The sequence below is a fragment of the Acartia tonsa genome, chromosome 1, assembly GCF_053477335.1.
Source record: "Acartia tonsa isolate MP-2025a chromosome 1, ASM5347733v1, whole genome shotgun sequence".
Taxonomy (NCBI): Eukaryota; Metazoa; Arthropoda; class Copepoda; order Calanoida; family Acartiidae; genus Acartia; species Acartia tonsa.
Window position 1 is genome coordinate 19,616,907 of NC_137260.1, and position 18,906 is coordinate 19,635,812.

At 30.3% G+C, this 18,906-nt stretch overlaps 1 protein-coding gene across 1 annotated transcript in view; it reads left to right on the plus strand.

Moving 5' to 3' along the window:
- The first annotated feature begins 426 nt into the window (after nucleotides 1-426).
- The window catches only part of LOC145314530 (uncharacterized), a 32,152-nt gene continuing 13,672 nt past the window's right edge, over nucleotides 427-18,906 (plus strand). Inside the window, exons 1-5 of the mRNA XM_080154479.1 lie at nucleotides 427-597; nucleotides 3,865-3,983; nucleotides 11,701-11,768; nucleotides 12,081-12,135; nucleotides 14,791-14,864. Coding sequence (XP_080010605.1) covers nucleotides 3,874-3,983; nucleotides 11,701-11,768; nucleotides 12,081-12,135; nucleotides 14,791-14,864 — 307 coding nt within the window. The 5' untranslated portion in view covers nucleotides 427-597; nucleotides 3,865-3,873. The remainder of the gene's footprint in view (nucleotides 598-3,864; nucleotides 3,984-11,700; nucleotides 11,769-12,080; nucleotides 12,136-14,790; nucleotides 14,865-18,906) is intronic.

The following is an 18,906-nucleotide window of genomic DNA, read 5'->3' on the forward strand; positions in this document are numbered from 1 at the left end:
ATATCCTAATTATTCAGAAACTGCACTTTATCGCTGAAAACCCTGTTTATTAACACTCTAAACTTGTAAATCTGAATTATTTTTTATTTGTGCGTGTGTTCTTTGAGTGTCCAAACATTCCTATCATGTTTTTAGAATAAGCACATAAGGAAAATCAGTCAATTTATAATTATTTCAGTTATATGAATTTATATTTTTATCTATTTATATAAAAAAAATAAGCTGTAACTAGGGGCGTGTGACATAACCTTCCCTTTTACCAAAATTCTTTTTAATCAATTTACAGACCCTTGGCAAAATCATATGTTCTGTCCAGACTGTATGCATTTAATTTGAAAAAATCCTATTTTTGTATTTTACTGCTAAAATACAATTTACTTATTTATTTTGTATGCTAACTTGTGTTGTAATGTGAATAGTATACCTGCAGTTGAAAATTGCAAAATCAACAACAGACAACAAAAAAAACTATACTCATTTATTATCTGAAAATTTTAAAATCTTCTCAATATTAGTTCAAAATGAAATCGTAGTGGTTATTTTGTTGTTAAGTAACACACAGTGAACATAAGTTATTAGAAACCATAATTTTAAAAGGTAAGCTAATAGTAAAAACTTTTATTAGCTAAAGTATACTCAAAGCCAAAAAACTAAAAATTTTCTTGCTGTATGTGATTTATTTAAAAAAATAATACTTTATTTGTCACATTTATAATCTAAAAAGTTGTCATTTAACAAGTTATAAAAAGCTTAAGCTACATTCAATTTTTTTTACTTAGACATTGATAGATATTGTTTAGTTTCAAAAGTAAATCAAAAGAAACAAAAATGAAAAATAGAGTCTAGAAAATTTTAAGCTAGTCTGACTTTTACTGAGGTGTTTCTTTTTAGTAGCGATTCTATTTCATAATAAGGGTGTTTATGTTTGTTAGTCTGGAACTCCATAAAAAGTATTTTGTTTTATTGGTATGTATTGTGTATTTTGCAACTACATTGCACTCTCACTCTTTCTTATGCCTCGGTTTTTTTTCTGAGATCTAATGCTATGCTTGTTATGGAGATAAATTTCTTGGTTAATATTTCTACACCTAATGTATTTATGTTATTGTTTACAGTAGTAAAAAAAATATTTGAAATGTTAATGAAAAAGTTACAGAAGGAATTAAACTTATAAAGGTTACATAATAGTAATCTTAAATTTAAATTTTCTCGGATTTTACCGTACTTTTAAAGACAATATTCTGAGAAGTCTTTTTTATTGATTTGGAATTTTCAAGAGGCTTATTCTAAAAACAAAGATTGTATATGTCACATAATTGAGTTAATATTTAGGAAACTGAAAACACGGATTCCATATAACCCTTTAATGATCGAATGGTATTTTATGACATAAAAATTATTTGGGGAGTTCGGGATGAATTTATGTATTTTTGACTTAAGAAGCACACTTGACGTAATTAAAGTATATTTTTAAAAGGTAAATAAATTTTCAGGTATAGTCCCTTTCGTGGCAATACTCCTTAAGGGGCGATTCTTCGTTATTTTCTTCTATTGTTAGCCCCTGCGGGGGGCTCTAACCCTTCGGGGCTAATTGTCTAACCCTGTGGGGCAATCACCTAACCTAAAATAACCTATCAAAAGCCATTTAAAAATACAACGAAACGCTCCTTAAGGGGCGTTGCCACAAAAGGGACTATTCCCAAATTTTCTTATCTCCCACAAATAATAATTCAGAATAAAAAGTTCAATTGAAGGATTTTTCATTTTTATTACTTTCTCTTTTCCTGTCTTGGTTTTTATTGTTGCTTTTGTATCAATAGACTTGCTAAATAAGTTCAAAGCATGACAAGATATATTTTACCTTTCACAAAAATATTTAAAATAAAAAAATAAGAGCTTTACGTTTAAGTTTCACCTAAAATTTTGTTTCTCTGTTTTATATTTTGGTTATTTTAGTAAAAACTTTGAATTTGACTGTGGAGGGTGGGGGGGGGGGGGGGTGGTTATTTCTCACCACATTTATATTAGAAAAAGTTTTTAGCAGACAAGGGCAAACAGACAACATGGTACTTTTTTATAGGATGGAATCAAGGACTCTTTCCGCGTATAGTATCAAAGCTTTTTGATGAACTTAAAAGCAAAATGACACAAACATAAGCGTAATAACAAAGATGAATAGACTAACATAAATACTTTTCATTATAAAACTATGAACTAGAGAAAATAATGATTTAGCTTTTTAAGAGAGTAATCGATTACAGAGATTCTTCACTCCTAGAAATGTTATAACTACCTCCTATTATGCATAATTTCTTACAAAAATTCCATTTGTCAATAATTAAAACAAATTTTCAGCATTTATTTTTAAACATTTTTTACTCGGGAGAAGTAAAAACAATGTATTTGACTAATGAAGTGCCAATGTTTAGTGTTTTTGTTTAAAAATGTGTAGGACAATTTCGAGAATTCATTTTACAAAAAATTAATTTTAAAACTAGTTATGCTTATTTGGGTTTTATAGGAAATCTTTTCGTTGAAGCTACTTTAAAAATCTAAAATTTTTGCGGATTATTTTATATTTCTTTTAATATGATAAAGGTAAAGATATAATTGACATACAGTTTGGTGGAAGTCGACCACTCTACCCATTAAAGTTTTAAACAGAGAACAAAAAAAATTGTTTGGGAGGTGGTTATTTTTCTTGGTAGAAAGGAGACCCATACCGGTTCAGCGGTTAGCGAGACCCTTCCCTACAGACAGAAAAGCTTACTACTTTATACAATAGGATAATAGTAATCCAAGATTTTTTGATTTGATCTGTTTTCTAAATCAACTACGCACGGATAAAAAGACTTACAAAAATAATCTATCTGTAAAATAACCTTACTCTGGAAAGATTTTCTAGTATCATCCTAAATTTATGTGCTGACTTTTAGCACAAAACGTCTAATTAAAATCTTGAAATTACCTTTGATTTCGTTCAAGAATTTTTTTTTGTTTTCTTTACTTTAAACTAAAGAATGATAAAACATTTAACTTTTTAAATTGAGGAGTTAACATAAATTCAAGATAGTAACATATATTTGTCTGATTAAAATATATATTATTATGCAGCTGTTTTTGCCATGCCTATCCTATTATGTCTAATTATACGATCATGGCTCACGCTCAGCTTTAATGAAGATTTTCTGTCATGTTACCAAAAAAGACTCTAGGATTAATTTTTTACATCTTTATTGTTTGTGCAAAGCAATTGATTAATCAATTAAAGAATCAATTTAAATAAAATACAAAATAATATTAAGATTAAATACACTTTACAAAATATTTAGCAGACTGTAAAATTTGTCGTTTTGGTCAATTGTAATAAAGCTAAGCCTGAGTAAATATCTTTATAATATGGATGGACCGCATTCATACCTAGCAAGATATTTCGCCATGGAATCGCCATCGAGCTCGTGCATTATATGTACCGAGTCTCGTGTTACCTTATGAATTACCACCTAATTTTTTGGCGATAAACGTTAGAAAATCGTCCTTTCAAGCAAAAGGAAGCATGCGAGTTCGCCATCGATATCGTAATAATTAGCACAATAGTAGCATAAATTAAAAGAGCGAGAAAGAGAAAGAGAGATCATACCATTCTCGGCTTAATTTAATAAAGAGTAAAATATGTTTCTCTCTCTCTCTCTCTCTCTCTCTTGCTATTTCAATTTATGCTACTATTGTGCTACTTACTACGATATCGATTGCGAACTCGCAGTCTACCTTTTGCTTGAAAGAACGATTTTCCAACGTTTATCGCCAAAAAATTAGGTGGTAATTCATAAGCTACCATTTGAGATTAAACTAACTCATTTTTAGGACGCAATCATGGGGTGTTCCAACAGCAAAGTGAGTGAGAGCAACCCTACGATGAGAATGTTGGAGTATGAACGGATGGCAGAACAAGCAGAAAAAGGACTCAAAGTTGAACCTAAAGTGTAAGTTATTAATTATACCTAGGATTGTAAAATTAAGAGTAATAAGATTTCCCCCTCAAGCTTGTTTAAATTTCACAATATTAGAAATAAATAAAGAATATGTAACACTAAGCATAATTTATATCCTGTTTAGAGTTACATAATTAGATATACAATTTTTAAGGTAATTTGTAAAAAAAAAATTTGTACAATTTGGAATTTATTTAATAGTTATTTGATACTTGAAGCTATTAAGATAATCTTAAATTGTCAGATTTTGTTTATTTGATTTGTTATACAGTGGTTTCATTAAGGATACAATAATAGATCGTTATATACATATTTGAGTTAATTTCTAGATTGATATTAGTTGGAGATTTTTTTTTGTGAAGATTGCTCAGCTCTGACTATTGAGATATACCAATTATCATGATAATTAATTTATTTGATCATCATCTTATGTGTATTGTAATTTTCTCTGAGACTTTATTTTTCATGAACAGATTTCTGTGATTAAAGCATGTCATTATAAATCCTCATAAATTTTTAATCTATCTATATTAGAAATGATCCCATGATAATAATTTGAATATATATTTTTTAGTAAATTCAGTACTAGCTTCATTTAGATACTCACATTCAAGTTTATTTTTATATTCCATTAATTTTCTTATTTTTATTTTTTGTTTGTTAAAATTTTATGCCAGAACCTTATAGAATTAAAACAGAGCGACCACCTACGATCACAATCCTTGTATGTATAGTAGCTTTGATGCTTAAAATACAAACGTTATAAAACACGATTATAAAGTTAATTTAATTTTCCTATTAATACTAACAAAAAGAGTGTAATTTGAACCTATTTAGATTTAAATTTTGCCAAATTGTAAGATATTGTGTATATTAAAAAAATGTACAGGATACGACAAATTCCTTTTTTGTATAAAAACACATACGCATATTGCATATAATGTCAAAAGTAGTAAGTGTTTTGAAAATTTTGTTAAACTGTAACTAAGAAGTCAAGCAGATCATTCTAAAACATAAAACTACTTTGGACCACAAAAAAATAATTTTTAGTTTTTATCAAATATACGTTTGACCTAATATATGTATTATTTATCGAGTTATATATGTAGCTTTATCGGTTAAACATAACTAAAAGAGCCAAAAAAAGATTGAAATTTGTTGCCATGCCAGTAATGGTTACCAAACAAAAGTTGTGCAATCAAAGGGTTTGTGTTATTTATGATGTTTGGTTAGTTTACCATTAGCAATATTTGGTTCCGAATATGAAATAATTATGGATCCCTTTCTCTAGGTTAGACAGGTTAAAAGTTTCATATTGAATATTAAAATGTTTAAAGTGAGATAAAAATTGACAAAAATTTTATTTGAGACATTTTCTTGTTAAAATTCTTTCTAAATTCCTATCTGAAATATTTTAGTAATACGTACAGTTTGATTGTTTAAATTTTATCTTAGATTTTATAATTGCTCTAATTATTTGTTTTATAAATCTGTCATTCTTCAAAAATACTTTGTACTTATTTAGGAAAGTTAGTTAATAAAAGTTATGTAAACCTTTAAATACAAAATTAATCAAAACAAAAGAAATTCAATTTAGTAAAGATAGGTTTCCATACATATTTTTAAATGTCATTATCTAACTGGCTAAATCAAAAAAAATATATCCATTCATTTGCTGATAAAAGACTTCACAAAAAAAAACTTGAAAAAGGTAAATAACAAAATGCTAGAGAAATTTAGACAAAAATAATTTCTTTTTTATTCTGTATCTTTCTGTGAAAGAATTTAATTTGAATTATTTTCTCCTCTGGCCACAATTAAAAGCATTTCAAGGGCATTCTACTGATTTGTTTTACGAAATGTCATGCCTTTTTTTATTTTTAACACTTCAACTAAGTATTTTCTTTATCATTTTAGTATTTTTTCATAAAATTTAAATACATCCTTATTAAATGATTTTTATCTTATTTAAATAAATCCACTGGATTCAAACCAATATTAAGTTATCATACTGAAAAAAACCAATTTATAGCAATTGTTCACGAACAATAAAATATAATTACCTTTTTAAAACCACCATGGGAATTATAGATTTACTGTTTTATGTTAAGTTTCTAACACAACGACTTAATCAAAAATACATAAGTATTTATCTTTAATGTATTTAGTATCACTTAAATTTACATATCGAATTTACTTAGGGTCAGTCCGTTCGTCTGTATGTCCGTCCTCAACGGTTAGCTCTTTTCGTTAATTTCGACATGTTAGAATTGTCATATCAATTTCAAACTTTGCATGTGATTCCTATAACAGTTAAGTACGATTTAGGAAGCGTATACTTTATGATCGTTAACACAATGGATCCGTGCGTCCATTTAAACTATGTTGATTTTTAACCCTTAACAACAATTTTTTATGTGATCCTATTCATCCGATTTTTAGAATACTGATTCCTATTAAATCAAGGTACAATGTTACAAGCGAAGCATCTCTCCTAAAAATGTAGGTATGTCCTTAAATAGTATTCTGTAGTAATTATTGTTGCAACAAATTTACTTACAGTTTTGTGTCGACTTATACATTTATTTTTTGCTTATAATTTTCTTACACGTGTTAAATTAGTTTAGATTTTAGAGCTTCACTTTTATGGATGTTGTCATTCTTGTTTTTACTCAACAAATATATTGATCTATCTATCAATATTTGTAATCAGTAACTCCATCACTTAATAGACAACAAAAACATCACTTATTCTGATTGAATCTGTAAATATGTTCCTTCAAAAATGTTCGAAAATAAGAATGAAAAAAAGTACATGAAAAATGTGTGGTTTTTGTATTTAAAGATATATATTTATAATACACAATAGAAACTAGCCAACATTATTGATACATTTTGTACTGTTAAAAGCATTGGCATTTGTAGGATCCCCTTTAAAATTGAAATGTAGAAGGCCTGCCTTCTTCTTTTTTCATATCCTAATGGATTCACATCCACCTGGCAAATTGCAGTACACGTCACTGAATAAAAGTGTTCTTTTTTTAGGTACATTCTCAACACACTATCGAATACGCATTTCTAACATTTTTACCCTTTCTTTAGTGAACAACACAACGCAGTAGTATCTTGTACATTTAGAATTGCTCTTTAAATATGTTGGTTTTTGTAATAAATTTTTGTTTAAAACCCTTACAACCTACTTTTAACTTTTCTATTTTGCTTTAAACCATTACTCCAGTCAAAAATAACAATTATAGAATGCATTAAAAATAAGAACTTTTAGTCATTTTGATTTTATATTTTACTTCAATATTAAAAAGCCCATTATTGTTCCTCAATTTTTGCCGTGAAATCACTTGGAGTAAAATGCACAAAGATTGACATTGACTATTATAAGAAATGAGAGTAGATTTTACTTGTAGTGCAGAGTGCAGAGTGCAGAAATCACACACTTTTTTATTGTCTGTCATACTTTTTATATTGTATAACTTATAATTTTAAAATATTACAGTGTTAGCAGTTGCGCCAACAGCCTCTAGTAGCTCTTTGTTCAAACTAAAAATATACTTATAATATCTTTAAGATAAATCAATATTAATTAAAATTAGAAAAAAATTCTAAATGACTAATATATTTGTGGTATTGATAGAATCCTTAAGGCTAGGGGCTCTTTTGAATCAACCTCGCGTTGTAGGGTTGAAACGCTTCACCCCTACCACATATTCATTGAAAATTCCTATTTATTAAATTCTTTTTAGAATTCATTCAATTGAATATTAAAAACATGATTCAAAGATAATGAGATTGATTGTGTCTGTGTATTACATGAATGTTTATAACAGAAAGGATATGAAGTATATCAAAATGATTTTCACAAGTTATAAAAAAAATGTTTAACACATTTAAGGTTCAGAACAAACAGCATTTTCTTTCAAAGTACCTTGTTAAACACAGAGAACTACCTACCCTAATTTTTTTTTCATTTCTTTTATAGGTTATATTAGGCATTAGGTTGAAATAGAGAGAATGCACCTAATAAATTTCAATATCCAGGAAAATGTAAAAAGCAATAAAATAGTCTTTCAAGCACATAATAATTGACTAAGATTTTATGTATATTACTAATTAAATACACAAGAAAGAATAACTATTTGGTAAGTTAATTACGCAAAAAATAACCAGATAACAGTGAAAATAATTACAATCGTACGTATAGAGTGGCTGAGCTACTTTTAACAGATTTAAGTTCTTTAATTCTTGAAATAACTCAGCATACAAACCCATGAAATTACATTTACAGGGGCCATATTCTTTTTAAAATGTTATTATTAACACAAATAGATTATTAGATGATAGCGATTATCAAAGCTTTTTACAGGTCATAGGAGAGTTTTCTCAATTCTATCTAGAGGAAACCTCTGCCTTCAGTAGAAAATCTACATAAAAAACTTTCTTTTTAAATTTTATGGATATAATGGATTAATCGAATTGTTAAGATTAGAAAAAAAGTACAATATGTATAAAGGTAATCTTACTATAGTCAGTTTTCCGCGGATACGAAAATTAAATATTTAAGGATTAATTTATGTTTTATTAACCTGTTCAAAAACAGCATAAATACAACGGATTTGAATCTATACTGAAAAAAGTTACACGAATCTTCCATGAATGTATACCTATCTACAATATTTAGATATACATTTAAAAATGACATTTAATCATTTTTGAATATTTTGGTCTTTTTGCTAGGCAAATTTAGAGAAAAATGGGAAAAGATAAGAAATGTTTAACAGAAAAATGTTGAACTGTTGAAATGAAATATTATTTTGTCAAGTTGATATTGTCAACAGAGCTCTGTGCTCTGTGTCAAAATAATGAATTTATTGTTCAAGTTTTCTGGTGCATAGCATAACTTAAGTGGCGGCTGTTTACTCAAAACTACAACATATTTTATCATTTTCCTAAAAGCATTATGTTTAACAAATTTAACATATTACCCCATAGCGAGGGTGTGGGGGCGGGGCGTCAAAGACCCTCTTAACCCTTAACGGTCTGGGGGGGGGGGGGGGCGTTGAACGCCACCCCCTCCGGTTTTTTCTATCTCATTTTCTGTGTGTGAAAGATAATGAGCCCAAACTGCGTGACTTTTTAAGTATGGGCATGACACATAACTGAGAGTTGGAAATTTTTGAATATCTCAATCCTGGCGGGCACAGGATGCCAGAAAACCTGGCAGGGTCATCCAGGTAAAGAGCAAAAATATTTTTTTGACTAAAACAAAGCATTTTATCATTCCAAAATACTAAAATATCCTCTAGTAGTACATCCTTATATGAAATACAGGTGTTTAAGGTCTCCAGGTCTCCAGAAATCTTTAAAAGGCTCCTGTTGCCGCAATTTTTGACTTAGATACTTCAAATTTTAAACTTAAGCTTTTCTGACATGTCTACATAACGTTTTAAAATTTCATAAAAATCCGCCGCCGTTTTCCCGCCGACCGCCGACTGCGGCGGCTGGCAGATGCCAAGTACAGCTGTGCCGCTGAAATTTATATTTTGATATTTCTAATGTAAAATTTACATAAAGATAAACATTTTCTGGAAAAAAATTGTTCTTCTAGCTTCAAAATTAAGAAAATTACAGCCGTTTAAAAATTTTAAGTAAAAAAAGACCTAAAAACAAAGGTTGTTAAATAAAAGGGTAAAGGAAGCGAAAATTGACTTAGACTTATAAAAGGTCGGATATTCATTATCAAACAGGGAACTTGCACAAAAAAATTTAGCCCTCTAGCTTTAAAAGAAACTGAGATAATAAGGGGAGGCGTTGAACGCCCCCCCCCCCCTCCCGACCGATTAAGTTGCGGCAAGGGGCCCGACTGTAAAGGGTTAAGGTTTATTCCTCTCAATTTAAGGCACAATTAGACTATTTTCTGACCCTTTAAATGGCAAAAATATGCAACTGTTTTTTTATCCATTAATCCTGAAGGCCAGGGATGCCTAAAAAATACTTAATCGAATTGATTATGGCTTTTTTGGCTATCATAACATTAAATAAAATTGATTTTATACTTACTACTAAAGCGACTTTTTGACCTCAGAAAGGCCATTGATAGGTATAGCACGTAAACCCCTCCTCCCCCCTCAAAAAATATAGTTAATTTAAGAATGATTAGTAAACATATTAAGTTATCTATAAGTGCTTTGAATGTCAATAAACCAAAAATATACAACAAGTTTTAAAAGCTAAATGTCCAAATGCCTGTAAGTTTCTGATATTAAAAAACAATAGTTGTTTGATTAAAAAAATGGAAAAATGATTTTACAAGACATAACAGAACAATTTTAATTGAATGTTGTAAAAATACCTTTTTCAATAGTTGGCAGAGATATTATTGAATATCAAGAAAGGAAAATCCATTGTTTTGCATAATTCTAAATATCTGAACCAACTGTAATATTCGAGAGAAAAAAAGTATGTGAATTTAGTTATTAATGTTTTTATCCTACAACTAATAAGATCGATATTCAAAACATTTTGGCTTTTTTACCATCTTTAAGATCATAGTACTATAGACAATTAAAATGAAATTAGGAAACCCTTTTTTATGAGTTCCTTCCTGTGAAATAAACAAAAAAAAATGAATTACTTTCTTCCATACTAAAAAACATTGCAAATAGCAGCATTCGATTTAAAAAAGTAATAAAGATTTTTTGTTTAAAGATTTCTATAGATAATGCACTGCTTGATTTCTACTTTTTTTATAAAGCCACACAAAGTCAATATGGTTTTAGGCTATTTTGTTTATAAGTTAATTGGTTTTGTTCTACCCTCTTCGTACCCTATATGCAAAGGGCACAGCTGCTAGTAAATATTGAAAATTTTAAAATTAGTATTGCTATGAAGAAATGTGTGCTAATATACAATTTTAACATTCTTATTATTGTTTCCAAAATATAAAATAAAAAATGTCTGAATAAAGTGTGTCAGTCAAATGTCACTTAAGCTGACAATGAGATGACTAGATAAGAAAAGAATGCAGCAGCTAAGCACTTGACCCTTTCTTTAACATTACAGAAAATATTTTCATTCAAAACATAATGCATTTGCATTTGCTTTAAAAGATTTTAGATTTTACATCTTTTTTTGTTTAGAAATATGCACTAACAGTTTTAAAATTGATAACATGAAGGTCAAGTTAAAAGTTAACAAATTGTAAAGATATTTTTTTACACAAGTAACGTGGTTTCTCATCAAAATTACATTATATACAAGTTATTCAAGAAAATTTTAATATAATAAAGGTCTTAGTGTATATTTATATATTTTATATATATAAACTTGAATTTTATTATAGATTCATTTTGCTTGTTGGTTATAAGATTGGATATATTATTACTTAAATCTTACACCAGATTTACATGTTCTCCATTAAGTTAAATACGCAGCTGGCTAAAATAGCGATTTCTCCGCTCCTTCTACTGACCAATATATGAGTTCAATGTTAGCAAGCGAAATTACCCTGTCATATTATCCACCTTCCATTGCATTGGAATACCTTATTCCTGGTGTCAATAAATAAATAATGTATAATTATTAATTAGGAAAAAAATTTAAGAAAGTATTTTAATATTTACTTTAATATATATATTTGCTTCAATAAAATACTAAGGCAGCAAGGAACAAAATCTAAATAAACTTTTTATTTCAGTTTGGACAATGAAGATTGGAAAGAAGGATTGATCAGTGCTAGAACTTTTTATAATTGGTTTCATGCAGGTAAACTCATAGAAATTTAAAACTTATGAGTAGTTTTGCTTGATGAAGGAATTTTGACAAAAAATGTCATTGACTGTTTTGCAGTGGTAAATATTTATAATAAAAGAGACCACACAGCGATTTTAGACCTCCATTTATAATACTAGTAGAGATATTAAGTTGGGGTGTCGTTTCAGATACCTCCATGATGTATCAAAGTGCGGCTAAGATTTCGTTAGCCGTAATGGAAAATGACAATAAATATTGGTAACTGATTTGATCTTAACTTTCAGATCAGTCTCTTAAATCTCTGAACGAAATGTTTTTCTTTAGGTTTTTGCTCAGCTTATATTCAGAACCCACAGTATATGCTCATCATAGATTTTAGGTAAACTTTTGACGAACCCCAAACTGTCCCACTTTGAGAAAGACGATTCCAGTGACGTCATATACGTTTCGGTAAAAAAAAAGGGAAGTGGGACTGAAAATCTCTTCAAAAGAGATGGGAGAAAAGGGAGGAGATTTTCTTCTCCCCTTCCCTAAACGTATATGACGTCACTGGAATCGTCTTTCTCAAAGTGGGACAGTTTGGGGTTCGTCAAACTTTTTCATTAAAAGAGCATCTACTCTATATCATTCAAATGTTGCTTTAATTATTAATCTAGAATTCTTCTAGTTATTTAAAATTGTATTTAAACATTTTGAATTGACACCTAATCCTTAATCATAAACTATTCTTTAGATTTGCTGATCTTCGTTTTATGGATGCTGTCTTTTTTGATTCATTTCTTTTTTTTCACATTTAAGACTAACACAAGAAATTCAAATTTTTAGATAAAGAAACTTATAATGGATGAATAGTACTTTTATTTGTGAAAGAATGAGATAAAAGTTAAAGTACTCAAAACTCTTTTTTAAAGTACAAAAGAAACTGGATAAATAATCTTAAACATTAATCCACTGACTAAAGTCTGAGCCATATAATCGATAGAATCCATTAACTTTGTCGATGCCACGAGTTGTGGAAGGGATAAAGTTAATAATAACTGGATATGCGAAAAGTGTCATATGTGATTTCATAAATATGCTATTATCCATCTCTTCTACAGGGGTTTCCTTTTCTACTTTTCCTTTCACCCCTCCTTTTGAGACGTAATAATATGACGTCACAAATGAAACTTTCCGCATATCCATAATAACTACGTAGGTTTTATTCGTCATATTATCCGCATACTGTTGTGAGAGCCACTAGAATATAAACTCGAAATCTTAATCTGCAAAGATACATTAGCTAATGATTCTGAAAAAATACATAAGTGGAAAAAATAATTTTTTTCTTTATTTATTCCAAAGCCAATGTTAGATTTTACCAAATTTATCTAACTTACTATCTTTACATGAATCTTAGTCCTTTAATCCATGCCTTTTAATAGATATAGCTAGCCCTAGCCAAACAAAAAATTTCCATATTCTAATTTAGAAATTAGTTTATTCAACAGAATATGCATGAACCTCAGAATTATAGGGCAATGAAAATAAAATACTTATTATGTGGTTTACACAACAAGGAAACAATTTGATTTTGTTTGTTGTTTCATTAGTTGTTTTCAATTATCCTAATTCTTACTTTAAACAGAATATTCAATAAATCCAAATCCCTGAAATCTGTGGTTAAAAAAAAATGTTAAAAAAGCTGACAGAGATTTTGCATTTTGGTTGAATTTTGAATTTGCCATTGACTGAATTATGCTAATTCAGTTAAATATGTCTCTTATGTAACATTTTTAGTATTTTCTGTTTGTTTTCTTTGCCTCTTAACCCTTACAGATCGGGAGTGGGGGGGAGGGAGCACTAAGAGCCCCCCCCCCCCTTTAGTTTTTTCAATGTCATTTTTTTTGTAGGTAAGATAGAGAGCTGTGACTTCATGACTTTTTAAGTTTGGTAAATGTTAGTCGGCAAGAGTTGATCTTATAAGGATATCTGGTCTGTGTCGGTCGTGGTGTCCGGTCAAAGTCGGTTAGGTAGCACCAAAATTAGAATAAATTATAAATAAATCTTTAATTTTACATTATGACTTTTGTGTATAAGGTAGAGACCTAAATTTTTTTTGGTTAATACTTAGATATCAATGAACATCTGAGATAAGTGGTGTTATGACCATTTGACCGCTCCTTGACCGATTTATGACCGATTTTTTGTCAGGCTTATACTAGAGACATAAATCATGAATATCGTGGCTTCTATTACAGCTAGAGACCTATAATTTTTTTTGGTAAATCCTTGAGCAATAATGAACTTCCGTGAATAGTAAGTTTATGACTGTTTGACCACTCCTTGACCGATTTTCTATTTCTTACCTGTAGTTTTGCCGTTTTAAGCTGCCAGTTGCCGAATTTTAAAACAGCTCTAGACCAGCCAATTTTTGTATGTAGTCTTTTATTATAATTGTGATCATAAACAGATAAAAATATTAATTGGCGCCGCCAACCACCATTTTACCGCCGTAACCGCCGAAAATAGCGGTTTCCGTTATTCGCCGTTTTTAGGCGATGGTCAGAAAAAGTATTTTTTTTATAAAAAATAAAAGTTCGTCCTAAAATTTGGTTATCCTAGCTTTAAAATTGGCCGCTCTACAGCTGTTTTAATACTTAGCGGCTGGCCGCTAAAAAGCGGCTAAGGAACGGTCTGACCGCTATGACTGGAAAAAGTAAAAATACACATAAACCACAAGAAAAAAAAATTACGTCTCTATCTGTAACAGGAGCCGAGATAGAGGGAGGGGCTCTTAGAGCCTCCCCCCCCCCCCCTCCCGATCTTATAAGGTGGGAATTGGGGCCCGATCTGTAAGGGTTCAGCAAGGAACTTTTATTTATAAATTTCAAAATGGCCTCTATTAATAAGAAAAACAATCATAGGTCAATTGTATTGTATGACGTCATTTTTTATAGGCATTATAAACTGCTCCAAAGAAACAGCTATAAAGTATTCTTTCCATTATTCTTATTGAATTTGTGTACAGTCTTGATTGTTTGTTGATTTTTAGGAACATAGAAGATTGGTTGAAAGAACGTATAAAAACAAGCATTCATTACAAACACTTTCAAAACATTCAGAAATGTAAGTATCTTCATCCTTAATTAAATGTATATATCAGTGCTGTAGAATGGTTATCTGCACATTTTTAATTTAAAATTTTTCAAGCTATTTTTTTGAGAATACTATATAAAAAATAGAATGATTAGTATTAAATGTACGGACAGTAGGATCCTACAAACAGCTATATCAATTCGTTCTAAAATAGTATAGAGGAGAAGGATGCCGCGCTCTACACCACCCTAGCGGGACGAAGTCCAGATAGAATAAGTCACGTATGTCCTTTACAATTACATTTAAAAAACTATGTTTTAAGTGTAAAGAATTTACCAGAAGTGTGTACTTTTATGTTTTTATCTGTAATTAACTACAGTTTGAATAAAGCAATGTATTTAATAGCTTATAAAGCAAAGGAAAGGATTAGTTTGGAGTTTATTATAAGGCAAGTTTCACAGTAGCAGTGGCGTGCGAAGCACTTTGTCTAGGGGGGGGGCATTTTGAAGATTTTGTAAAATTTTGCCCCCCCCTAAATCAAAGTGCCCCGGGGGGGCACTTTGCTTTAGGGGGGGGGCATATTGATTATATATACTAATTTTAAATAAGGGCGTTTTAAGGGGTGGGATTATTTGATTATGGGCCTTCTAGTCCTTATCCCTTCTTTCCCATCCCTTCCCCCATCCCTATTTCTTATTTATATCCCCCAGCTCTTCCCCCCCCCCATCTCTTCTCCCCCATCACTTCTCCCCACCCTGCAATGACCGAAGGGAAGGGAGCTAGAAAGCATCTTCAATAAAAAAGAACAGAAGATAATTTAACCTTCCCCCCCCCCCCAACCTCCTCCCCACCACAAAACATTTTTTATGGGTGGAAGGGGATGTTATAAAATCTCAGCAGGAAGGATTAATAACCCCATTAAAAAAAATTTGGGGGGGGGGGAGATAAAAACACTCATTTTGGAAATAATTTACCAAAAATTAACCTAATATGCAAAACTGATTTTAAATATTTCTTTATTGTATGACAACAAGGATGACAACATCTTTAAGTAGCAAAGCACAAAAAAATCATTAATAAGAATACAGAAAAGTAGATTTAAAGAGCATCTGTTGAAATAAATATATATTTTAGGTAAAAAAGTCACAAATCCTTTTTCATGTATGTTGTGTGATGACAGTCAAAGTAAATTACCTACTGGATGCTTGGAACAACAAGAAATTTTATTTTTTTGATATTATAATCCCCTAAAAAATTTATCATACCATAAAAACCAAAGATATAAAGAACTATGTTAAAAATAAAAAAAAATACTTATCCTTTCATCTACAGATATAAAAATCTCTTAGAAATATGGAAAACTTTGGGGTATAGTCTCTTTCGGGGCAACGCCTCTTAAGGGGCATTTTGTCATATTTTCACAGTAGCTTTTAATAGGTTATTATAAGTGATTTCTTTGCAGGGTTAGGCAATTGTCCCTGCAGGGGCTATAAATAGGCAAAAAGCTACTGTGAAAATACGAAACGAAAGGGACTATACCTGAAATTTGGGTTTGATACCCTTATCTACAAAAAATTTGTAAATTGGACCAAACAATGGGAGAATTGTGAAAGATACAAAAATAGCCAAAACTTCCTGAAAAGCAGTCCGTCCTCCATGAATATTTAATAGTTAATTATACTCCATAATGATGGGAATGTTAACATTAAGTTTTAGCCTTCTATATTTAATTGTATTTGAGAAAATCTCATTTCCCCATTAGCATTACGAACTGACAGCCATAGTGAATTATAGAGAAGCTAAAAAAGGGGGGGGGGCGAAAGTGACACTTTTTGAAACCAAAACTAAAAGTCAAAGGAACTCAACTAAAAAAAGAGTTACAGGTCTGACATTTTGCATGGCAGTTGCTTTATAGGGGTACAATATGGAACTGTGAAGAAACGGCGTTGCAACCGCCGAAAACCGCCGAGAAAAGGCAAAAAAATTTCGGCGGGAAACGGCGGTTTTCGGCGGTTGCGCCGCCGTTTCTTCACAGTTCCATATTTTACCCCTATAAAGCAACTGCCATGCAAAATGTCAGACCTGTAACTCTTTTTTTTTGTTGAGTTCCTTTGTTGACTTTTAGTTTTGGTTTCAAAAAGTGTCACTTTCGCCCCCCCCCCCCTTTATAACAACATATCTTACCCTCTTTAAATGGCATTTTAAAAATCTGTCAATTTTTAATAAAGTGGTTTTTCCAAGGATTTATAAGGGTAGTGCTCGAAGTGCACCTAAAAATAAATACTCCCACTTTGAACTAAAATCAATTAAAGACAACAAGAGTAACAAATTTTATCAAGTTAGGAATATAGAGTGTAGTTAGTTTTAAGGGTTTTTAATGAAAATTGCCATAAAAAAACATGTCTTTTTGTAAGGGTATGTACACAAAAAATTATAAACTTCTCCTGAACATCATATATAGTTATTCATTTTGACAGACATATAGTGTTGAGAAAAAGGCTTAGATAAATATCAATGCTGTTTCTTTTTTATATAAGATAACTTTTTAAATTAAATATTTGATGTTTACAAATGTTTTTTTTTAGAAATAACAAAAAATATACAATGTGATAAAAAGCAGAAACCATTTGGACGGGCGGGAAGCGGAAATTTTTTTCTTCAAATATGCAGGAAGGGAGGGGTTTTGTGCTATTTATTACACTAGTCCCCAATATTTCATATAAACATTTTCTTATTCGTTGGCTCAACAACTTTGGGGACTTTAATGGAATTTTGATTGGTTGGTTAATTAAGTTAGTTTCCACACGTTTCATCCACTAATTGTAATCTATATAAGGGGTAATTTTGTGTATATTATACAATTATATTTGGGATGTACAAAATTTCTTTGGTAAAAAGTTTATATTATACAAAATAAAATAAATAAAAAAATATTACCTGGTTTGTTATGTTCAGTGAAAAGAGATTATAACCTAATTGCTACTCTAATAAAAAAAATTTGGTAAGGTTAAATGAGTAGTTTACTAGTTACTGTCAGATTGGCGCAAAGCGCCAAAAAATTTTTTTTGAGTATTTCTTGATCTTTTTTTTTGAAACTGGGATAGTTTTGCTTTTTATAGGGTAGGGGGCAAAAAGGGGCCTTTTTTGTTTACCAGGGGGGGGCAAAACGGGGCATTTTTCAACATTTATGGGGGGGCAGGGGGGGCGGTGCCTAGGGGGGGGGGGCAGGGTGGGGCGTTTTGGTCGCTAGGGGGGGGGGGCGATTGCCCCAAATGCCCCCTTCGGTTCGCACGCCACTGCACAGTAGTCATAGAAAGGTAAGCTTTAATGAATGGTACAACATTTTGAGCAATTCATCACTCTTTTTACATCTATTATTAAAAATTAAATATTTATTCATTTAAACATATTATCACAGATAACAATACATAGTTGACTGTAAAACATTTGTTTTCCTTAAGATTTCAATATATTATATTTATGTAATAGCAAAAATTCATATCACTTGATATGTATTATATTTAGACAGATAGATAACTAGATAGATAGATAGATAGATATTTATCTTACTTGATATGTATTATATTTACAGAATTAGTTCCCTAAACTAGGGGTAATTTTCAAGCAATTACTATGTTAAGATTTGAATCATTAAACAGATAAATTTGGTCAATTTATAACTCTAACTATTAAACTATAAAGTGTGAAGACATGGCCCTGAACCAAACTTAGCCACTAAAACTTGAATTTACAAACATTTATGCCTCCAAAGATATTATATATTAGAACTATCTCTTTCTCATAACACATTTGACATTTTAAAGTTCTCTGTAACATAACTTTTAAAATGACTTTGGAATTGAACTTAGACATACTTAGGAATGTAGAACTAGGTTTAAGTACACAATCACAATTACCTCCTTCAAACTTTTCCAATGATTTATCTATCTATTAATGTCATCAGATCCACAGACACGGAAATTGGATGGTTTCCGTGATATCGCAAATGGACCCTGAGCACCTTTTTTAAAAGACTTATTTCTGATGCTTTTACTTGGCAGGGATATTACCG